This window comes from Macrotis lagotis, chromosome 1, assembly GCF_037893015.1.
Source record: "Macrotis lagotis isolate mMagLag1 chromosome 1, bilby.v1.9.chrom.fasta, whole genome shotgun sequence".
Lineage (NCBI taxonomy): Eukaryota > Metazoa > Chordata > Mammalia > Peramelemorphia > Peramelidae > Macrotis > Macrotis lagotis.
This window is the reverse complement of record NC_133658.1, coordinates 842,373,785-842,399,848: the sequence shown is the minus strand read 5'-3', so window position 1 is coordinate 842,399,848 and position 26,064 is coordinate 842,373,785. Positions and strand designations below refer to the sequence as shown.

General features: G+C 34.5%; 1 protein-coding gene across 1 annotated transcript; it reads left to right on the top strand.

The window, feature by feature from the left end:
* Positions 1 to 7,484: 7,484 nt before the first annotated feature.
* Positions 7,485 to 17,904, top strand: LOC141490308 (olfactory receptor 52A5-like). The gene is made up of 2 exons (XM_074190465.1): positions 7,485 to 8,405; positions 17,878 to 17,904. The coding sequence occupies exons 1-2, from the start codon at positions 7,485 to 7,487 to the stop codon at positions 17,902 to 17,904; spliced, it is 948 nt and encodes a 315-aa protein (XP_074046566.1).
* The last annotated feature ends 8,160 nt before the right edge of the window (positions 17,905 to 26,064 follow it).

Sequence of the window (26,064 nt, the reverse complement as noted above, 5' to 3'; positions counted from 1 at the left end):
AGAGAGAGAGAGAGAGAGACAGCGACAGAGACAGAGAGACAGAGAGACAGAGAGACAGAGTGAGAGAGAGAGTCCCATTCATGTGGTATGGGGGCTCATGGTGAACCACCAGGGCCTAGCATGGGAGCATATGGCCTCGGAAGGGAGATGCAGACATCCTTCAAAGTGCAAATATAGAATCAAGAAGAAGCAACAAAGGGTGATACTTCCTCTTAAATACACTTCTGTAGTAGGTTGGACAAGGAGTGGCATTTGGGGAGTTGTTTTCCACCTGGGTCAGGTATTCTCCAAATGGGAAGCAATGTACTAGTCCTTCTTGTCCCAAGGTGTGTGACCTCTAAGTTCAACATGTCATTTCCTGTCTTACTAGTGTCAATGGTCAAGGTAAAGAAACTGGGAACTGGAAGTTGGATGAAAGAGGAATGGGGTACAGGATGCAATCAGCAGGGGTCAATTTACCTCCCAGGAGCAAACAACTTTCCACAATTAACAAAATTTGACAGCATAAAAGATTACAGAATTTGTTTTAAATCATAAACTTTCTGTATTCATTATTCTTTGCATCAATTATTGATTAGAGAAATGCACATTAAAACAAGTATGAGGTTCCACCTCATATCTTTCAGATTGGCTAAGATGGCAAAAAAGGGAAAATGATTGTTGTTGGAGAGGTTCTAGGAGGATTGGGACATTAATGCACTGTTAGTGAAGTTGTGAACTAATCCAACCATTCTGAAGATCAATATAGAACTATGCCCAAAAGTAATGAAACTGATCTTACTCTGACCCAGCAATATCAATACTAGGTCTTATTTCCAGAAGAAATCATAAGAAAATGGGAAAAGTCCCACACGTTCCAAAATTCTTGTAGTAACAAAGGATTGGAAATAGAATGAATACTCATCATTTAGGGGATGAAGTAGTTATGGTATATGAATGTTATGTAGTACTATTGTTCTTTAATAAAAAAGTGAATGGTGATACTTTAGAGAAGCATGGAAAGAAATACAGGAATTGATGTTGAGAGAAGGGAGCAGAACCAAGAGAACATTATACACATTAACAAAAACATTGTGAATTGATTTATTATGATGGATGCAGCTCTTCTCAGCAGATCAGAGAGCGAGTGCAGCTGGGAGTCTGGTTATGGACAATACCATCCAAGTCCAGATAGGAAAAACCCCATAGAATCTAAATGAGCACTGTGTTCACTTTATAAAAATTCTCTTATGTTCTTCCTTCCTATCCAGTTGTTTTCTTTTTACTACCCTAGTAGTCCTAATTCCTCAAGCATAAAAAGATTAATATCTAAACATGTTTAAAACAAATGTTCATGTACAACTTTCATTAGTCTGTTCATCACAGGGATGGGGTGGAAAGGGAGTGTGGAAGAGAGTTGTGTAACATAAATATGCAAGTGGATGAATATTGAAAATCACTTGTAACAAGAAATTGGAAAAATAAAATATCAATGAAAAAGAGAAGAGTGAATAGATACATTCAGAAAATTGGAAACTAATTTGGCATACTTTGAAAATGTCCCTTGGGGCGGCTAGGTGGTGTAGTGGATAGAGTACTGGCCCTGGAGTCAGGAGTACCTGAGTTCAAATTGGGCTTCAGACACTTAATAATTACCTAGCTGTGTGGCCTTGGGAAAGCCACTTAAGCCCATTTGCCTTGCAAAATTCTAAAAAAAAATGTCCCTCATGGGATTTAGGAAGCAGGAATCTGTGTTGCAGAGAAGCCTGTAACTGGGTTTAACTTGGGTACAAAAAGGATTTGGGTGAAGAAGGAGGAAATACTTAAGGATTTCACAGAGTCCTGAAATAAACAGGAAAGTTTTACAAATACCTGATGTCCCAAGTGTTTGGATTAATTATCATTTATCCTCACTCTCCCGAAACACAGTCACTTGGTGACATTTAATATTTATAACTCAAAGTTTATAGCTCAAGTCTCAGTTGTCAGAGAAGCACTGAGTCTCTAGTTCAATGCATAGCATTACACCTAGAAAAAAAATATTGACTTAAATGCTTTTCGGCTGAAATTGTGGAATGAAGATAAGTCTAAGACTTGCAGCAACACTGTTGGGAGGGCAAGTATCAAGAGCAGAGGAAGTGAAGAAATAGCCCAATGCTGAGTTATCTGAAATTTTCCTGACCCATGCAAGGTGCAGGTGGGTAAATGTTTAGCAGTGTGATGTGTGGGGTAAGAAAGTTATCCTGAAGTTTACTGTCCTGGTAAACATGACTAAAATTCTTCAAGACAAATTGTTGTGAGATAGATGTGAATTATTAGTGACTTTTAATAAAGCATTTTTTATAGTCACAATGAAACTAGCTTGCACACCATTCAGAATGTCAAGTAAATGACCATTTGTTAAGCCTCTATTATATTTTAGACACTATGAGAAATGTTAGAATTACTAACAAAAACGAGTCTCTGTCCCAGAAAAGCACAAAATTAATGGAGTCTTCAAATAATACATATACACACAGATATATATATATATATATATATATATATATATATATATATATATATATATATATATATACAGAGAGAGAGAGAGAGAGGGAATCAATCTGAAGTCAGGTCCTCCTTTTTCAGCCTCTTTTCTAGCTCACAATTAATGGAGGAGTGAACAGGAATGCAATTATCTTCAAAAAAGATACACAGATATCCAATATATATGTGTATACATTTATATATATTATATATAATATATATTATATATATATAATCAATTTGAACCCAGGACCTCCTTTTTTTCAACCTCTTTTCTAGCTCACTATGAAGATTCTCTTTGTATTCTGTAGTTTCTATAAAGTTATAAATTAGATTATATAGAAAAGAATCCATTTCTTTTAATCATTAGTGATTGATAAAAGCCACTTTGACTTTCAGACTAATTAAAAAAAGAGAAGATGCACATCCTACAGAGTTAGACCCAGGTATAGTAGATAAGATGTTTTAAAAGCCTAATTCATAAAAATTTAAACCCTGGAATTATCAATTGTAATTATATTCACATAAATGTATCATTTCAAGAATTGCATGTAGAGGAATGAAAAATTCTCAGATAAAATCTTTATTCTTTTTGCTTTTTCCAACAGTCCTTACATATATAATTAAAATCTTTTCAGATGTCATTTATTTATTTATTTACAAATTCAAGTCCAAAATTATTTTGAAGGCAATTTGGAAGACAACTCATCAAGCATCCCTTTGCATGTTATAGACATCCTTCACTTACCTATAGTAATAAACTAGGATCATCTAACACAAAATAAATTCTGTTATAAGCAGAAGTTGAGTGATCACTTCTCAAGAACATTGTAAATGGGGAATCAAACTTCAGTGGAATCTATTAGATGTTTCCATACTCTACAAAATGACTCTTTCAATTAAAAAAATAAATTAGGTTTCTGTGATTACCCCACACAGGAGAAATCTTTATGTAGAAGCAAACCCATCTTTGACAATGATGATTCACAGAATCTCTGATTTGGAAAGAACCTCACAGGCTATTTTATTCAGCTGTTTAATATCCAACTGAGTGCCCATCTACAAACAAGTTTATTCATCTTCTGTTTGAATATTATAAGGAAGTAAAATCAAATGAATCCAATAAATTCCATCTAGCTTTTGATCAGTTATGATTATTAGAAATTGTGTGCTTGAATCAAACCAAATTTGATCTCTGAAATGTCCACATAGTACTCTGAATTCTACTTTTTGGACCAACAAGACCATATATCTGTTTCACAATACAATAAATCAAACAATTGAATCTCCTTTTATTCTTGCTCAATATTCCAGTTTCATCAATTGCTCCTTCTATGAAATGGTTTTAAGGTCCTGAAACATTCTGATTGCTCTTTGTTCAATCTCCAGTTTATTAATGTACTTCCTGAAATGCTTTCAAAACTGATCACAATACTTCGGGAATGGTCTGATTAGAATGGAACACAGTGGAACTGTCAATGATTACATTTCAGAAATTTCTCTCTTGATTTAGCCTACAATCCAATTAGATTTATTGTTTGCACATCAAGCTACTGAATACTCTAGAGCTTACAATCCACTACAACTGCCAGATGTTTTAAATATAAACCCTGCCCTAGCTGAGACTATGCTATCATGAGTTTGGGAACCTCAGTTAGTGAACTTAAGTGAAAAAATTTTCAACTTCTCAATAAAATTTTATCTTATTAGACAATCAAATATTTTAGCCTGCTGAGATCTTTTAAAAATTCTTATTCTTTTCTTTATCTTGTCAGTTGTCTGTCAATTATATATTTATACACATGTAATAAAATATTAAAGGTTGTGAGGACATATCTGATTGCTGTTTCTTGCATATCCACTTTTAGGGAGAAGTGAAATAAGTTACAGATAGAAAATTTATGGTACTAACTCAAAAAACATACCTAATTTACATAAATGTAGAGTTTAGGACACTGGAAAACTTCCTCTCTCCCAGATCACAGTCCTTGGGTTCACATCCTTGTTTCTTTGCCCCCCCCCAAAACTCAGTATATAGCTTGTTTGCTTGCTGTAACAACATAGATGCAGATAAAAAAGTTCCTAGCTTCCATGCATAAGGCATAAAATATGATTAAATATGCACAGTTAATGCATCAGTACATATCCAATAAAGAATTGAAATTGCAGAAAAAGAATCGAAAATGCAGAAAATTCATAAAAGATGGATAATAGTCTATAAATAAAAGATGTAACATTGCTATTTCTTTCCTAACTTCAACCCCTCAGAGAATGTATGGTATCCGGATGCATGGCCCCCCTTTGTGGTTTGGACTGTTTTTATGTTTGCTAATGAAGCAAACCCTATTAGGGGTTTGTAATATTAGTTACAGCAAATCACTTCATTTATCCCATGAAATTATACACACCTCTAGCATCATGATCCTTCTCCAGAGATTGGCTTTCTAGACAGGTAGCCCCTTTCCTGGAAGATCTTGTACTATCTGAATTATTCACTGTCATAGTGCATGGAACAGTTCATATTGTTTGCTCCTTGATATTTTGGATGCTTACAGATTCATAAGTTATTTTTTTCAGTACTCCTCTCTTTAAGCAATGGTCCTGTCCAAGCACTTCTTTGCTCTATCCAGAAAACTGGGATCTTCAACTCAAACATGGACTTGAGATCAAGGTAACTCAGAGGCTGGTCTGGAACAAATATTCCATTTTTCTGTCTAGAGATAGAGGTGAGTTTCAGTACCTTCAGCTATTTTTAGGAATGTTTCCATTCCTTCACAGTCAAGTGGGAGGGAACTTATGGTACTTTTACAAACCTGCATCTCCATTTCTTCTGGGAGGTCTCCAAACACTCAGATGTCAGAAAATTAGGATCAAGGTACAGTCAACATCACACCACTGAGCCTGCTGTTGGTCAGAGAAGCAACCAACTCAAGGACTGGTTGGTTTTGCTACTACCCACATATTTCATAAGGATAAAAGTCACCTGTAATGTCTCTGGCCTTTGACCATGCTCAGAGAAAGAAAAAAAGGGAAAAAATGTTCATTAAGTCTGTAGTCTCATTTACTAGGTTTCATACAAATGGCAAGGTACTATCCAATACACAAAATTAAAGAATTAATTACCTATCACTGATTTGAAGTTTTTCTTTGATCATTTATGTCCATTTCCTCATGTCCCTATGGACATAGCATAAGTCTTTCCATCTTTTAATCTCCTAAAGCCTGTACAAGGTCATGTCCATGGCATCCATGATACTACCTATCCATCACTTCTTCTGCCATTTCATTCTTTTCCACCAATGAAAATGGAGTTCTCATCATTTAGCCAAATTATTTAAAATTCAGCTTCTGTATTTGTCTTTTGAATCAATACTCTGAATTAATTGCCTTAAGCATTGACTGATTTGATCTCTTTGCTCTCCAAGGAACTCTCAAAAATCTTCTGCAGTACCATAATTGGAAGGATTTGGAGTTCAATTTTTCTTTTAATGAACTCTCACATCCATATATTATTACCAAGAAAAAAGGAAACAAACATCACTACTTGTCTTTTTTCGCCAGTGTGTCTGTTTTCTTAAGTATGCTGAACAGATTTGCAATAACTTTCTTTCCAAGGGGAAAGCATTACTTGTTTTCATGACTTTAGTCACTATCTGCAGTGATATTTGAGACAAAGAATATTAAATCTGACATGTTTAATTTTTCTCTATTTTCCAGGAAATGATGAAACCAGTTGACATGAGCTTAGTTTCTTTAATGTTAAGCTTCAAGACATTAAACTGTCTGTCACTGATACTCAATCACAAATCTTTCATTAGAAATGCATAGCTTTACAATTGTCAATGAGTATTCACATGCTTTATTGTTTATAGGCTTCTCCTACACATTGGTAAAAAGGACAAGACTAAAAAGAAGTAAACCAGATAGTGAGGAGAGAGGAAAAAGTTAAGCTAAAGGAACTGCTTATGCTACTTAGGTAAGAAGATCAGAAGCAGTGTTGCACAGTGGATGGAGGGTAGGTAAGAAAATTAGGAAGAACTGGGTTCAAGTTATGTCTCTGCCATGTTTAATTGTCTGATACTGGGAAAGTCATTTAACTTACTATTTTGACCTAAAATCAATTCTGTAATAATATTAGCTGTGGAGTACTCACTTCTCTGTGCATTTAGGGGACAGTGGATCAAATGAGCTTGGGATTAGAAAAACTCACTTTCTTAAATTCAAATCAGGCCTCAAATACTTAGCAGCTTTGTGGTGCTGGGCAACTTGCTTAAGTTTTTCATCTGGAAAAGTAGTTGAAGAAGGAAACACTCCAGTATCTCTGTAAAAATAAAAAAGATCCAGGGGGGCAGCTAGGTAGGGCACTGGATTGAGCACTGACACTGCAGTCAGGCAGATGAGTTGCAATTCCAACCTCAGACACTTGATACATAATAGATATATGACTTTGGGTAAGTCACTTAATCCTATTGCCTGACAACATCCCCCCCCCCCCCACAAATGACTAACAATTATTTGCCTATCTGCATTAGCAGGGGGAATTGTTTCTTAGCACTTTTCTCATAATAATGAAATTGTAGGTACAATACCTCAAAAGTTCTAATTCTTTTCAAATATTTGAAAGCATTTAATGAGGAAGAAGTATCTGTTCAATCACATAGAGCAGAATTAGGAACATGGATAAAGACTTCAAAAATACAAATTCAGAATTTATACAAGGAGAAAAAAGTCTTAATGATTGAAGAAATAGAATGGGCTACCTTGGGAGACAGGGTGTGTGGTGTCTTCGGGATCTTCAAGAAAAAGATGGAAGATCATATATTGGGATTATTGTAGAAGGGTATTTTGATTATTTGTGGATTGTTGTAGATCATATCTGATCATATCAACAGGTCAGAAGAGGAGAGATAACCTCAGAAAATAGCCCCAACTGGAACCCTTGAAACTTTTGATCAATCACTTTAGTCTCCAAACAAATGGCCAATGGCACGATCTTCATGCCATCTCTATTTTTGTTAATTGGGATACCTGGCCTGGAGACTGTGCAGTGTTGGATTGGAATTCCATTCTGTGTTATGTATGTTATTGCCATGATTGGAAACTGCCTGCTCCTGTTCATCATCCGATCTGAGAGCAGCCTCCACAAGCCCATGTACCTCTTCTTGGCCATGCTGGGGGTCACTGATATTGCTCTTAGCACTTCCATCCTTCCCAAGATGCTGGGCATCTTCTGGTTTAATCTGCAGGGGATACACTTTGAGGCCTGTCTGCTGCAGATGTGGCTCATCCACACCCTCCAGTCCATAGAGTCGGGCATCTTATTGGCCATGGCCGTGGACCGATATGTGGCCATCTGTGAACCCCTGAGACACAGTACAATTTTCACCCCACAACTCCTCAGTCAGATTGGGATTGGGGTGACATTAAGGGCTGCTATCCTGGTTGCTCCCTGCATTGTGCTTATCAAATGTCGTCTCAAACACTATCGAACTATAGTCATCTCCCACACCTATTGTGAGCACATGGCCGTTGTGAAGCTGGCAGCTGATGACATCCTAGTCAACAAGGTCTGTGGTTTGTTTGTGGCCTTTACCAACCTAGGCTTTGACATCATCTTCATTACTGTGTCCTACATTCTGATCTTCACTGCAGTGTTCCGCCTTCCCCAGAAAGAGGCTCGGCTCAAAGCTTTCAACACCTGCATTGCTCACATCTTTGTATTTCTTGAATTTTATCTCCTTGCTTTCTTCTCTTTTTTCACTCATAGGTTTGGGTTTCATATCCCCCCCTATGTACACATCCTTATCTCTAACCTTTATCTCTTAGTCCCACCTCTTCTCAATCCCATTATCTATGGAGTAAAGACTAAGGAAATTAGGAATCACATCATTAAAATGCTATATCATTAGTAGCAATCCTAATCCTTGGGAATTTCTGAATGGCCAGCATCATTGACTTTCAACATTGTTCTTTCTCACTTATGCTATTTACCGAATTATGAGTCTTTCAATAGTCTCTTCAGATTTTTACAATTCATACTGGCAAGTATAACAGTCTCTGTGTTATATAAAATGAGCAATTAAAAAGTTAGAGCTCAATATGGAGAATGAATTTTATTCAATATAACAAAATTTATTGTTTTAATGCATTTTAGATATTATGTTAGATTATAATAGGAATACAAAAGTTAGTAATTTAACCTGGAATCTAATCTTAATGTATTTGAATTAGACCCTCCTTTTGGTGATGATCCTACTGATCCAATGCTGTTTTCCTGTGTAAGGGTAAGAGTTGGTATGAGTGCTTAGAATAAGAAAGAACCTTTTCTTTCATGCTTCAAGCAAGGACACAAAGAGTTCCAGATCATTTCTGGTAGATGTAACAGAGAAAAAGAGGAAAGACTTTGGAAGGAAAATATTCTCCTCACTAATTTCCATCTAACCATTCTAGGGTCTTTGACCAATTTCTCTTGTTTAGATTGGAGACTCTTTTTTGTTTAAGCTTAGATATCTTATACTTACTAGGATATTTCATTTATTCTGTGATTTATTTGAAAAATTCTCACCTAAAAAAAGAATGAATTTATTTTAAAAAGCATTTATTAAGTAATTGCTATATATAATGCACCAGCCTAATCTCTGAAATACTCTTTTGGTTAAGATTAGGAAAGAATAAATATAAATCAATCCATTCATCATTCATGAAGTATTTATTAAATGTCTATTGCTATGTTCTGGGGATACAAATAAAATTAATGAATTATAATGAAATTGCAGTAAAATGTACCAAATACAAACAATGAAACACTCCTTACAGGTAAGGAGTTTACATTCTCTTGGGAATACACTTAACTAAGATTTCATATTTATTCATCTGGGGTTCTTTGGTAATTGTATAAATTGATTTAGTTCCAAAACTATGGTTAGATAATCATAAAGTCTTCTGATAGTGTTTGGGTCATGGGAAGATGGGTATGGTATGTAATGTATTTTTAATATTAGTTGATAATACTTTGCCAACTGCTAATTCTTTTTCCCCCTCAAGAGAAAACTTGAGGAAATCTAAAATAGTATTCCAGTCAAAATATCAATCTTCAAGCTGAAATGCAGATCTCCTCCAAAATTCCTGATGCTATGTCCTAAGGCTTAAAAGAAATTGTTGTCTTCTAAAACATACCCTTTATTTGTGGAGATTTACATGAATAAAGAATGAAGGATGGAGAGACATAGACACAGAGGGACAAAGACAGATATATAGACAGAGATAAAGAAAACAATAGAGTTCCAGAGAGAGAAACTTAAATTTAAATTGATTCTCCCCTGTGAGAGACTCCCTTATGTCAAATATGACCCCTTGGGACTTTAAAGGATGTGAATAAACTATCTTCTTACTCTCATCTCTTCTACTCCAGTGTCTCTGTATTCAGTGGGAATGTTTTGATGAGTTTCCACTTGAATCTTAGCAAACTTATGAGTCCAACAGGAAATCAAGTTTTTTTTTCCTTGCATTATACAATTTAGGCCTGTAAGGGAACTTAGAAACCAACTTATTTTTAAGGATAAGGAAACTGAAGCTGAGGAAGATTAAATGCCTTGTTCATAATTGCAAAGGAGGTAAATATACAAAGTAAGATGTGAATCTAGTTCTGGTTTTGATTCTAAGTTCAACACAAAATCCATTATGCAACAAGGCCATTTGCAATCATATTGAGTAAAGGAAACAAAGAGATTTATGCATTGTGTTCTTAAAGCAGTGACTGAAGATTTGTTCTTTAAGTCAGTATAAGAAAGCTGTTCCTCTCTTAATATCCTCAAACATTTTTTGCATCTGATCCTGAGTGATTTCATATTTAAGGAATCAAACATCTCTTCCTTATTGGCCTTCATTTCTTTCTCATTCCTTTCTCATTCCTTTTAAATGATTAGCTCCTATGTCAGCAATTTACTCCTTTCCTACTGTCTTGAGATCTGAAAGGACACAAGTTATGTTAAATTTATGCTATGCAAACCTTAAGTCAGAGTATTTGGCACAAAAAAATTGTTTGTACTTTCCATTCCAACTCTGCTCTATTCCCATATCATCTGGACAGTCTCTTAATTCCTATATATTAAAAAATTTTTTTTTGACTAATGCCAGGAATGACCCTCAGATACAAGTGATTGTTGCATAATTGGATAAACTGTTGGATGCTGTTTCATTGCTTTGTCTTCTCAGTGTCTTGATTAAAGCAATTAGGTTGCCTAGTGGTTAGAAGTGGTTGAACTTCTAATCGGGAAGATCTGGTTGAAATTCTACCTTAGACATTTCCTAGCTTTGTGACCCTGAGAAGTCATTTAATCTTCCTTTTCTAGTCTTAGTATCTTCATCCATAAAATGGAGAAAGTAATAACTTACAATCTACTTATTTTTACAATCCACTTATTTTTCAAAGTATATACTGTATAGCTAAGTCAACATCATCCTATACTTCTAAATCTAACTTTTAAAATTTAAAATTAAAAAATGTTTTTTTCAATTTTCCAAATCAAATTTCTTCTTTTAAAAATTTTCATTATTCATTTATTTTCTCTTATTTTTCCCCATTTATGTTAAAAACAAATTTTAATGTTCATTTTTCAATCTCTGAATTCTGAATTTTTTCCCTTCTTCCCATCCTATTTCTGTCCATAAAGAAAGCAAGTTATGGGAGTGGCTAGGTGGCACAGTGGACAGAGCACCAACCCTGGAGTCAGGAGTACCTGAGTTCAAATCTGGCCTCAGACCCTTAATAATTATCTAGCTGTGTGGCCTTGGTCAAGCCACTTAACACCCCACTGCCTTTCAAAAATCTAAAAAAAAGTGTAGTCATGTAAAATATTATTATAGTAGTCATATTCTGAAAGCTAGCAGCACCTCCCCCCCAAAAAAATAGATACCTCAAGAAAAATAATGTTAAAAAATGATTCTTCAATGCATATTGAAATACCATCAGCTCTATATTTGGGGATGGATAGCTTTCTTCATCATAAGTCCTTCAGAGTTGTCTTGGGTCACAACTTTACTGAGAAAAATTAAGTCATTCACAAACCAATTATTTTACAATATTGCTGTTACATTGTATATGGTACATTTTGCATTGCATCTGCTCATCTAAGTGATTCTAGGTTTTACTGACCTAATTTTGTTCATCATTTTTTATGGCATCATATCATTCCTTCATAATTACATACCACAGTTTGTTCAGCCATTCCCCAACTGACGGACATCCTCTTAATTTCCATTTCTTTGCCAAGAAAAAAGAGATACTATAAATATACTTATACATACAGGTTCTTTTCCATCCCATTTTTCATCTCTATTGGAATATCTATATAAAATCTTGGGGTTTTTTTGTCTTTTGTTTTTGTTTTTTAGCCCATGATCACAGTTACAAATTGCTACAGAATTAGTGGATCCTTTCACAAATTCTCCAACAATACATTAATGTCTCTTTTTCTAAATCCCTCTGACATTTTCTCTTTCTTCTCTATCAGTCAATTGAATAGATTTAAGATGATACCTTTGAATTATTCTAATTTGCATTATTTCAATCAATTAGGACTTTTTTAATATAGCAATTGAGCGCACTGATAACCTTATCTAAAACTGTTCTTGTCTTTTGATCATTTATTAAATGGAAAATAACTCTTATTTCTTATAAATTTGCCTCAGTTCTCTGTATTGGAGACATTAGATCTTCATCAGAGATACTTGTTTCGATATTTTTCCCAGTCATAATTGCTAACTGCATTGCTTTCCATCCTATTCCCTCACCCAATTTCCTCTACTCTTTCTCCTTTCTTCCTTCCCTTCCTCAAAAGTGTTTTAAATATGATTATCCTCTGCCACCATCTTCTCTCCCTTCTATCAGCTCATCCCCATTTCTCCCATCCCATTCCTTTCCCACTTTCTTTTAGGTATGCTAGATTTTGAATTCTAATTGAGTGTGTATGATATCGCCCCCCACCCCACTCCTCCCTCTCCCAATCTACTGTGAAAGTATTTTCTTCTTTTTTTTAAGGTTTTTTTCGCAAGGCAATGGGGTTAAGTGGGTTGTCCAAGGCCACACAGCTAGGTAATTATTAAGTGTCTGAGACTGGATTTGAATCCAGGTACTCCTGACTCCAGGGCCTGTGCTTTATCTATTGCGCCACCTAGCTGCCCCTGTTTTCTTCTTTTTTGTAAAATAACTTATCCCATTTAACTTCTCCCTTTCCCTTTCTCCCAATACATTACTTTCATGCCACTTAACTCTATCATTTTGATACATTATTCTTTCATTTTCAACTCTCATATGCCTTGTCTATATGTGCTTCTTAGTCTCCTAATAAAGGAGAAAGTACATTTGAATTATCAGTAACATCTTCTAATCAAGGAATAAAAGGAGTTCAATATTGTTGATTCCCTTATGATTTGCTTTACCTGTTTACCCTTTTAGGCTTCACTTAAATCTCATATATAATTTTCTATTCAGTTCTGCTCTTTTCATCAGGAAAGCCCCCAATGTCCATTTTTCCCCCCTGAAAGAATATGTTGTATTTTTCTGGGAATTGATTCTTGGTTGTATTTTAGAAGAGATCAATGGTTTCATTTTTTTAATTATCCATTTTACCTTCTGTTTCTGGAATATCAGGGTAGTTTTTCTTGATAATTCTTGATAATTTCTTGATAATTCATAACATAATATTCAATATATCTCTACTGGGATTGATTTTTCAGGTCAGTTGTTTTTCCAATGAGATGCTTCACATTTTCATCTAGTTTTTCATTCTCTTGGGTTTGTTTTATTGTTTCTTGATTTGTGAGAAAGTCATCAGTTTCTCTTTGCTCAGTTCTTTATTTGAATGACTTATTTTCTTCATTGAGCTTATGTGTCTCCTTTTCTTTTGATCAATTTTCCTTTTTTAAGGAATTCTTCTAATTTTTTGGATCTTTTTTTTTCCTTTTTTAAATTCATTTAAGGTTGAGTCACCAGCCCAAGGTCATACTGCTAGACAATTATTAAGAGTCAGAAGCTAGCTTTGAACTCAGGTCTTCCTGAATCCAAGACTGGTGCTCTATCCCCTGTGCCACATAACTACCCCTCTTTTTTATTTGACCTAGACTGGATTTAAGATGTTATTTTGGGGGAGTACAATAGTTTACAGCCTGCAGCAGAGTAGGGACTCTTCCTCATGGTTCCAGGGCAGAAAGTGGTGCTTGTGGTGATCCATAGACTAGAGCACAGGTCAAGAGAGCAGTCATAGTCTTCTGATAAGACCCTGGAGAAATTGAGATCTTGCAAGTACCTGGGAGGGGAGTGTCCCTGAAAACAGCTGCAAAAACCCTCAACAGCTTGGGACAATGCATCCCCCATCCTGGAAGAAAAGTCCCACCTTAACAAAGAATTAAAATCAAGTAATAGAGTGGGGAAAATGAGCAACACCAGAAAAAAATATTCCATCATAGACAATTACCTTGGTCATATGGAAGATCAAAATACACACTCAAAAGATAGCAAAGTCAAAGCTTCTGCTCCCAAACCTCCACAAAACATATGAAATAACATCATATTATGGAAAAACTCAAAAACATTTTGAAAATAAATTAAGAAATGTAGATGAAAAATTGGGATGAAAAGGGGAATGATGGAGGAAAATCAAGAAAACCAAGTTAGCTTATTGAAGGAAATACATAAAAATGCCTTAGAAAATTGTATCTTAAAAAAACAATTTGGGTAAAATGGAAGAAAATAGTCCAAAAAGACAATGAACAGAAGAATGTTTTCAAAAACACAATTGGCTGGATGGAAAAGTAGATAGAAAAGCCCTCTGACAAAATAATCCCTTAAAATCAAGAATGGAGCTAAGAGAAACTGAGGCCTTTATGAGAAATCAAGAAATAATAAAACAAAATCAAAAGAAAGGAAAACTAGAAGAAAATGTGAAATATCTCATTGGAAAACCAACAAGTCCAGGAGAGATAATTTAAAAATTATTGAACAACTTGAAAGTAATGACCAAAAAAACAACTATTTTTGTTTTCAGGAAATATTCCAGGAAAATTCTTGATATCCTAGAAGCAGAGGGTAAAATAGAAATTGGAAAAATCTACTGATAATCTCCTGAAAGAGATCCAAAAATGAAAACTGCCAGGGAATATGACAGCAAAATTTCAGCTCTCAAGTGAAGGATAAAATATTTCAAGCAGTCAGAAAGAAACAACTCAAATATCATGAAGGTACAATCAGGTTAACCCAAGATTTAGAAGCTTTGACATTAAAGACTTATAGTACTTGAAATATAATATTCCAGAATTTAAAAGAGCTTGAATTACAACAAAGAATCAACTACCTAGCAAAACTGTAAATCATGTGGGATAGGTTTTGAGAAAAACCTGAACAGACTTATATGGATTGCTGCTGAATGAGATGAGTAGAGCCAGAAGAACATTATACACACCAACAACAACATGGGATGATGATCAACTATGATGAACTTGTTTATTCCATTAGTGCAATAATCAAGGACTATTTAAGGGGATTTGTGATGAAGAATATTATCCATATCCAGAGAAGGAACTGTGTCCTTCAAATGAAGACTAAATCTTATTATATTTAATTTTTAAAAGTTGTCTTATGTAATATGTAATTTTGCTATTTCTAATGTTTTCTTTTTCAGGGGAAAAAGATGGATATTCAATGAAATAGAGATTTTTCAAACTTTCCTGATGAAATGATCAGAGCTGAACAGAAAGTTTTATTTTCAAGTACAGGATTCAGGTGAATCATGGAGAGAGTTGATGGGAAGGACAAATCAGGAAGAAATTAATGGTGTTGAACTGCTTGTATTCCTGCATGGTAAGATGATACTGAAGATTGATATGATTAGAACAGTTAGAAGGTGTGTGTGTGTGTGTGTGTGTGTGTGTGTGTATACAAGGCAAGGAGGGAGTTGAATTTGACGGTATCAGGCAGAAAAAGATGGAGTAAATGGGCAAGAAAGGATATACTGTAAAAATGACATTCTCCTACACACACATTGTTCTCAATACCTTTGCTTCCCATATCAGTGTCATTTTCCTTTTCTACACCCCAGGAATCTTCACAGTTCTGGTCCAAAGATTTGACAAACAGATCCCAGCTCATGTCTACTTTCTATTCTCTGATGTCTGCATTCTGGTTCCCCCGTGATGAACCCTATCATAGATAGAACCAAGACCAAACAGAACTAAAACAGTGCATCTCATTTATGATTTCTTAGACAAAAATGGCTTTAGTAGCCACAGCTACTCAGAGAGTAGAAGGCACTAATGGACAATGACACTGGTTTTGAACAATGGTAAAGGAGGACAGTTAAATAGGATAATGGAACAATAGGTGAGGTACTGGAGTGTGTGAGTACGTGCATGATATTTGGAGTCTGATAACTTAGGCATGGATTTGGCCTCTTCTTCTGTATAAATGTGGAGATAAATCACTAAAATTCTTTGGTTATCCAGTCTCCTCAGACCAATTAATTTTCCAAACTTTCCTATTTTTTGCTGAATGTCACCCTCTCTTGTTATCTTAGGTTCATTTTTTTTTCCTGTCATACTAAATTCCATCTTTCTTCTGTCATGTACATCATCCACTTGCCAAGTCTTGCCCCATACCTAGAACACATCCCCTTTACACTTCTACCTTATAGTATCTCTTCCTTTAAAGATCTCCTCAAATATCACCATCTATATGAAACCTTTCCTGTTATATCCAATTGGAATGCCCTTCATCTTTAACTGTTTTGTATTTAATAACATTAAGTTTATAAGCATTTATTGTCATATTTCTTTTCTATCCATATTTATAGTTATGATTATGGGTATTCCCTTACAATAAAGTCCTTTGAGAAGAGAGATTATTTTATTTCATTGTAATTGTCTTCCCAGAGGATAATATAATACTTGGCATCTAGTCTGTGTTTAAAAATGCTTATTGATTACTTTCTTGATGGTTGAAGTAAGGTCTATTTTGAAACTTTTGTCTTTTTGGTTTTCTCAGAGGCAGCAGAGTATTTGTACTAGGAAGAATCTTAGAATCAGAGGAACTGGGTTCAGATCCAATTCTGAGCATACACTAATCATTGACCTTGGATAGTCCATTTTATTTCTTTTGTTCTTTGTTTCCTTGTGTGTACAATAAAATATTTGAAATAACTGATCTCTAATATCCCTTCATCTTTAATTGTATCATTTTTGTTTTTATGAATGCAATGATTGATTAGTTTAGTACTCCCTTTATCTATATTATGAGTCTTATAAATGAGTATATTGACTATTAATTCCCTTTCTAGAATGTAAGCTCTTTGAGCACAAGGGTTTTTATTTTTGTTTCCTTAGCATGTGGTAATTTCTGTCATATAGTAAGTGCCTAAGAAATCATGCCTTTATTGTAGTGTGAATTATTTTAGTATGTTAGACCTATGATGGATTAGACTTTCTAGGATTTTCTTTCTCTCGAGATCTTTGAAAATTACTACCACAGAAACCACCACCCACTTCCACCATCAACAAAAAGAACAATGAGAATAATAACAAGGACAATTGTTTCTGGAAATAATGCTATGATGATAATTCAGGACGAAAAGATTATTACTCAAAATTATTATCACATATTAAGAAATTCCATTTGAAAAACAATTTGATTTCATTTTTGGTTCCAAACCTTTCCCTCCATTTCCCATTGAGAAGGAAAGAAAAATAAAAACCTTTATAAATATTTATGGTTATACAAAAATTTGCTAATTAATCATTCCAGAAAGACATAATACATTAAAAAGACAAATAAAATAATTATTGTTTTTGTCTTCACTTTGAGCCCATTATTTCTCTTTATGAAGGTGGATATCATGTTTCATCATATGTTTTGTGGATTGGTCAAGAAGTCTTTTATTCTCCATAGATCTGAGAGGCAATTTCTTTGATTCTAGGAAGATTTCCTTAAGATGCTTGGATATAGTGTTCAAAGAAAAATATACAAGACAATAGTAGTAACTGTGAAAGCCATCATTGCAGGTTTAAATATTTTAGAAATTAAAACTATCTAGTAAGAGATGATCTGGTTAGTGTTTTCTATCAAAAGTTTGATGTTTTTACAAATCCCCATACTACAGATGGAGGCATCAAGATCCCCTAGAAGATGCATCAAAGATATTGTACTAGAGCCATATCATTATTACTGACCAGCCATTTGGTTAGTCATTACCAACATGGTTATAATTTCCCAGCATTGATTCATAAAAGCACAAGAACTATATTTTTTAAAAAAATACTATCATATCTAATGCTCATAATCTGGCTCCATGGGAAAAAGACTTTTTTTAAAAGATAAATATCTACCTAGTTGACAGGGGAAAGCAATGATCAATATGATCAATACAAAGGCAACATTATATCTTTGCTATTCTCTATATTGCTGAAGTTTTACATAGGATGCTTCCAATGATCTATTGAACAGAAGTTTATCATCAATGAATTACAATAAAATGTCTATTTTATTCCTTTTTGAAATTGTTAATGGAATGTTGACTACAAACGAATAACCAACAGACAAGCAACCTGTAGATCTGACAAAGTCCATTGATACTGTTAGTTGTGAGGACTTACAGAAAAGTATGAAACATGCCATTGCCCAAAGACATTCATCAATATTGTATATTAATTTCATGATGACTTGCTTGCCCAGATACTGGATAATGGATGATGCTCTCTTGCTTTCCCAGTAGTGTGAAACAAGGCTGTGTCCTTGCTTCCATGCTTTTTACCATGATGTTTTCAGCCATATTGTCAAACACCTTTCAAGAGTATGAACATGGCAGCAAGGTCAATTACTGCACTGATGGTAAATTCTTCAATATGGAAAAAAACTGCAAGCCAAGACCAAAGTGAAGTGAGTATTGGTGCATGATTTTCTGTTTGCAGATGATTGTGCACACAAACGGAGATGTAACAAAACATTCCCTGCTGCTTGCCTGAATTTTAGCTGAACAATTGACTCCTAAAAAGTACATTTGCTCCATCAGCCAGCACCACACCATCCATATGTGGGACCATCTGTTATAGCAAATAGAAAAGTTATGAATACTGTAGATGTTTCCTTACCTATGCAGTATACATTTCAGGGATGTACAAATAGGTAATAAGTTTTACACATACATTGTCAGAGTTAGCTCAGTGTTTGAGAGGCTCCAATGTGCCAACCTCATTATTGTATGCCTGTGAAACTAGAAGAGTGTGTGACAGCATCATACCAGGAAACTGGACTGCTTCAATTTAAATTGTCTTAGGAAGATTCTGATGTTCATCTGACATCAGAAGATACCATATACTGAGTTCTTTTCTTTGGACTAAACTGCCAAGCATTCAAACTCTACTACAGACAGCAACTCTAATGAGATGCCTATAGTATTCGAATGCCAAACATATCCTTGCCAAAAAGACTTTTAGGTAGAAATCATACAGGGCAAGTCCTCATGCTTAGGGACCTGGAAATAAGAAAAAGTGACAGATACTTTTAAGAATTTTGGAACTGACTGCAATGTGTGGGATACAGGCACAGGACCACCCCACTTGACATGCCTTCATCAGATAGGGTACTGGATGCAATAAATAAAGAATGGAAGCAGTTCAAAGAAAACATGAGATGTATAAATTTAGAGAGCCCATGTAGACTATTTGTGCTGACTTGTGGAACATTATTCCAAGTTCATACTGGTCTGATCAATCACCATCAGACATACTGTTAGACCCAAACATAGTTATGTCATTTTGGTCCTCTTTGAATAGAACGGGCACTGACCATATACTGCTACTAAAATTAGCCTGACTCCTTCTCAGTCCAGCTTTATGGCATAACTACAAAAAAAACAGCAACAAAACTAGCATTTAACACCTATATTTTAGGCACTGTTCAAACATTTTATAAATATCATCTCATTTGAGCTTTCTAGCCACTTTGGAAGGTAGAAATTATAATTGTCATCATTTAAGACAAAGTTTAAATGATTTATCCAAGGTCACACAGCTAAGAAGTATCAGAAGCTTGTTGCATTTGAACTCATGTCTTCCTGATTATTATGCCCAGTGTTTTATCAACTGTACCACCTGACTTCCACCATGACCCTTTACCTGAACAGTTGGTCATTGGCAATACCTTGCATCTGAATAACTCTCATCATGCCAGTCATACTACCATACCTCATTTTGCATTTTATTCATGACATCATTTCTTAATAAGGTTCAAAAGTATGTAAAATTACAATAGAAACAGAAAGGACCGTGATTGACTGGGGAGCATAGTCAATTCAGGAAATCAATGAAAAAAATGTCATTATAGGGCAACTAGGTAGTGCAGAGGATAGAGCACCAACCCTTGAGTCAGGAGGATGGACCTGAGTTCAAATCTGAACTCAGACACTTAATATTGCCTAACTATGTGACCTTGGGAAAGTCACTTAATTCCATTGCCTTAAATAAATAATTTTTTTTATAAGGTGTCATTATATTATGGGTAGCTTTTCATTAGTAGATGTAGAGGTGCAAATAGTCATAAAGACTAGTGGAAGCCAATGCAGCCAAAGCAGAAAAATGACCTGTGTTTACTAGGACCAGATATTGAATACAACCATATTCACAATTCTCTGAGTTCTGAATCTGTGTGGGAGCTCATTCCAAGTAAATCCTACATAATAGTTAACCCCACTTTCCTTTGTGACAACCAGAGAAAGCTCAAAAATTGCTTATTCACATAAATAGTATGAAATAAAATCTGGTTAATGGGCCTCATGATGGAGCATTTTCTATTTAGTGTCTACTTAGATTCTGTTCTAGACTTTATCCATGTGACAATATGCATCTCCCATTTCTTATACTTCATTTGTTACTCATAAGTTATAAATCTTCAACACACCTGGGAGGTGTTGGGTGGAAGAAGGACTTCTAGGTTGGAATTTTTCTTTAACTTGTCAAATGTGTTCAGTAAAACAAACAATAAGCAGAAATCATGTTCTCTGCACTATTAAGTTAATTGAGTGGTGGTAAATATGTCCCTTATAGAATATTATTGTCAAAAGCTTGTCTTATCTTTTCCTGATCCTACATCATGGACAACTTCTATGTATTTAATTTATTCTCATATAATTTTTGTAGAAATGTGAAAGTAAGTAAATAAATTAGGAATTAGTAATATTCTTTCCATTACTTTTTTTGCTAAAAATTTCCATAACTTTTTTCACACATTATTGTCCTCTACCCTTTTTCAAGCACTTTCAGAATAGCTCCTTCAATGATCACAACATTATGCTACCTCTAGTATTAATATTTTCTCTTTATGCTTAGAACGATCCAGCAGCTTTTACTATGTTCTAATGTGGATTGGCTATCAGTGATGGGTAAAAGTCTTTTTTCCACTTTTTCATTTATTTTCTTATCTTCCACTTTAATTTTTAAATATCCTGAGAATCATTTTGCTTAATTGGGTGTCTGGACAAACATTCTGTGAATTCATTTTTTTCTTCTGTTGTTTCTCCAGCAGATGTGAACAAAAATTCCCTTTATAATCATATTAATTAATGAATATTGAGGCATTTTAAAAAATCTATTGATAATTATTTTTTAAATTTAAGGCAATGGAGTTAAGTGACTTACCTTTACTAAGGAGGAAAGTAAAGAGATAATCTAAAGCTATTTTGCTGAACTGTATACCAACCAATTTGACAACCTGAGTGAAATGGATGAATATTTACAAAATTGCAAATTTCCTAGATTAACAGAAGAATAAGTAAAATACTTAAATATCCTCATTTTAAAAAATAGTTGAAATCATCAATAAAATCTCTTAGGAAAAGTCTCCATGTACAGATGGATTTACAAGTGCCTTTTATCAAAAATTTAAAGAACAATTAATGACAGTTCTACATAAACAGTTTAACAAATAAGAGGAGTCTTCCAAAATTCCTTTTATGACACCAGTGTGGTGCTGATACTTAAACAAGAGTCAAAACAGACAATTTTTTTTGACAAATCTCCATAATGAACATTGTTTCAAATATATATCAAAAAGTAGGTATAAAGCCATATCTCCCACCCATACCAAAATAAGGTAAAAAAGTATTTTGAAGGAAAGGGTGATGCTATAGACCAATTAACAGACCAGCATATTATCTCTTGGATCTAAGAAAAGGGGAGTAATTTGGGGCCAAACAAGAATAAGAATACATCATAAAATGCCAAATGGATGATTTTGACTCTATTAAATTTAAATTTTTTTCACTAATAAAATCAATGCTGCAAGATTAGAAGAAAAAGAAAGCTTAGAAACAATTTTCCCAGCTAGGGATTCTGATAAAGCTCTCATTTCTAACATATATAGAGAATTGAATCCAATTTTTAATATTGTAAGTCATTCCCCTTGATAAATGATAAATGATCAAAGGATATGGAAAGGTTGTTTTTAAATGAAGAAATTAACATTTATATAATCATTTTAAAATGCTCCAATTTATTATTGTTTAGAGAACTGCAAATTAAAACATCTATGAAGTACCATCTCACATGTATAATATTGACTAAGACGACAAAAATGGAAAACAATCAATGTTGGAAAGGATGTGAAAGGACTGGGACATTAATGTCCCAACTAGTGGAGTTGTTAACTGATCCAGCTGTTTTAGAGAGCAACAAAACTGATCATACTCTTTGCTACTAGGCCCTATATCCAGAAAAAATTATAAAAATTTGGAAATGTCCTATGTGTTCCAAAATATTTGTGGCAGCTCTTCATATACTGGCAAAGAATTGGAAACTGAGGGGATACCTATCACTTATGTTATGTAGTACTATTGTTCTATAAGAAAAAAAGTGAATGGTTGAACTTTAGAGAAGAATGGAAAGAATTACAGGAAGATGCTGAGTGAAGGGAGCAGAACCAAGAGAATGTTGTTCACATTAACAACCACATTGTTAGTTGATCAATTATGATTAAGGCAGCTCTCCTCAGCAGTTCATGAAGCTAGGACAACAACCTGGGAGATCTGTCATGGACAACACCATCATCATCATCCAGATGGGAAAAAAAACAACACAGAATCTAAATGAACACTTAACATTAAAAAAAATTCTCATGTTTTTCTTCCTATCACATTTTTTTCTTTCTTTTCCCTTAATCCTAATTCCTTATACACAAACAGACTAATAAGTAAACATGTTTAACACAAATGTACATATACAAATGTTCATCATTGAGGAGATGAGGGAAGGGAGGATGGAAGAAGAATTGTGTAGCATATATGCAAGTGGATGAAAGTTGAAAAACTTACATAACATGAAATTAGAAAAACCAAATATCAATAAAAAAGATGAATCAATAGATTCACTCAGAAGATTGGAATTAGATTTGGTGTACTTTGAAAATATCCCTCTTGGGAGTCAAGAAGCAGGAATAGAAGTATCTCTGTTGCAGAGAAGTAGCATTTAACTTGAGATATATGGCATGAAGAGGTAATCCCCCAAGAATTCAAGAATGCCTCCATCATCAGTCTCTATAAAGGTAAAGGGAATATATTTCCGTTTGACAATCACAGGGGTATTTCTCTTTTAGTTATTGCTGGTAATATTATTTCCAGAGCCCTTCCTTCACCTGGAATTCTATCACCTTCCTAAGAGCCAATGAGGCTTCAGAAAGGGTAGAGGTACAGTCGATATGGTGTTTGCTGCCCACCAACTCCAGGAAAAATGCCAGAAACAGAACAGATTTTTATACACAATATTTGTAGATATTACCAAGGCCTTTGAAACCATCAGTTGTGAGGGTTTATAGAAAATTACATCAAAATTTGTCTGAAGAAATTCATCATTATTTTATATCAATTTCATGACTGCATGCATGCCCGGGTTCTGGATAGTGGACAATGCTCTTGAGATTTCACATTAACCAATGGAGTAAAGAAGGATATGTCCTTGCTCCCATACTTTTTAGCATGATATTTTCATCCATGTTATGAAATGCTTTTATTAAGAATGAACATGGCCTCAAGGTCAGCTATCACACTGATGGCAAATTCTTTAAAAGACTGTAAGCCAAGACCAAAATGGAGGGAGTGTTGGTGCATAATCTTCTGTATACAGATGATTGTGCACTCAATGCAACCTCTGAAGCTGAGATGCAGCAAAATATGGATCAATTCTCTACTGCTTGTGCTAATTTTGGTCTAACAATTAACACCAAGAAAATACAGGTGCTCAATCAGTCAGCATCAACCCATCCATATGTGGAACCATTGATTAGAGCAAATGAAGAAGTATAGAGTACTGTGGACAAGTTCACTTATCTTTGCAGTGTCCTTTCCAAAGAGGTACATATTTTGACAATAAAGTTGACACTTACATTGCGAGAGTTAGCTCACTATTTGGTGGATTCCAAAAGAAAGTATGGAGAAAAGAGATATTAGACTTATTACCAAACTGAAAATCTGCAGAGCTGTTGTGTTGAACACATTGGTATATGCCTATGAAACCTGGAGAGTTTACCAGTGCCATTTCAGAAAACTGAATCACTTTCATATAAATTGTCTTAGGAATGTTCCAAAGATCATCTGACAAGAGAAGATACCAGACACTGAGGTCCTTTCTCGAGCTAAACTGCCTAGCATTCTATTATTACTACAGAGTGCACAACTGAAGTAGACTGGACATGTTAGAATACCAGACATATGCTTGCAAAAAAGACTATTTTATGGAGAACCCACACCGAACAAATGCTCACAAAGAGGTCAGAAGAAGCAATACCAAGACACTCAGAAGGTGTCACTGAAGAACTTTAGAATTTACTGTATAGCTTGTGAGACAGTTGGCACAGAACTGCCCAGAAGGGTGTGCCCTCATCAGTGAGGAGGCTGCACTCCATGAGGAAGGCAGAATTGAAGCAGCTCAAATGAAATGTGACAAGTGTAAGTTTAGAGTTCCTACATGAGGTGTTCAAATGGATTATTTGTGCACACCTGTAGTAGAGCATTCCAAGTTTGTATCTGTCTGATCAGCCACAGTTGGACACCCTATAATTTATCTCAAAAATGGTGATGTCATTTTGGTCTTTTTTGATAAGAAGAGCAAGAACCAACCAACCAACTTGAGTACAAAAGGATGCTGGGTGAAGAAAGAGGAAATGCTTGGGGATTTCTGCAGAGAGTCCTGAGATAAACAGAACCCCGGTTTACAATTGCTTGATGTCCCAGGTGATTGGTTAAATTATCACTTATCTTGCCCCAACTCTCCCCATACACACAGTCACTTGGTTCATTTAGTATTTATAACTGAAATTCTGCTTAGGTCTAAGTTGTCAGAGAAGGACTGAATCTCTAGTTCAATTCATAGCATTACACCTAGAAAATAAATATTGACTTAAATGTTTGTTGATTTACTGAAGTTGCTGAATGAAAGTAAGCCTGAGATTTTTCAGCAGCTATCTGGGGAGGGCAAGCATCAAGAGAAGAGGAAGTGAAGAAATAGCCCAGTGCTGATTTATCTGGAATCTTCCTGACCTGTGCAAGGTACAGGTGGGTAAAAGTGTAGTACTGTGATGTGAGGGGGTACCAAGAAAGCTGTCCTGCCATCTACTGTACTGCTAAACATGACCAAAAACCTTCAAGAAAAATTCATGTGAGATGGAACATTAAGTCTGATGATACGTGTGAATTTTTTGTGACTTTAAATAAAGCAGTTTCAGTTGTAATAATGAAACTAGCTTGCCCAATATTAAGAATTTCATAAAGTTAAGTCAAATAAATGGTCATTTATTGAGCATCAATATTTTAGGCACTAGGAGAAATGTTGAAAGTACTAGAAGAGTTAAAAAACAGTCTCTGTCTCCAATGAGAACATAATCTAATTAAGGAGCCAACATGCAAACAATTAGCTTCAAATAAGATCTGTCTATTATATATACATTTATATGTATATGCATATGTACATATATATTCATATATATGTTTATATATATGTTCATATATATGTTTATATATTATATATATTAAATTTGAAGTCAGATCTTCCTTTTCTAAGCTGTTTTCTAAATCACTATGCAAATTCTCTATATTTTCTATAAAGCAATATACTATGGATTATATATACATTAATCCATTTCCTTTATCATTAGTTACTGATGAAAACCATTTTTATCTTGAGTCTAATTAAAAAAAGAGAAGATGCCCATTTTTATAAAGTAAGACACAGGTACAGCAGATCAAATGTTTTTAGAAACCTAATTCATAAAAATTTGAGCCCTGGCATTATCAATTTTAATTATATTCCCCTAAATAACAGTTCAAGAATTGCAAGTAGAGGAAATGAAAAATTCCCAATAAAATCTTTATTATTTTTTCTTTTTTCAGCCCTTCCATATATAATTAAAACTTTTACAAATGCATTCATTTGCAAGTTTAAGTCCAAAATTATTTTATAAAGAATTTACCTACCAGTAATAAACCAGGATCATCAAACATGAAATAAATTCTCTTATAAGCAGAGGTT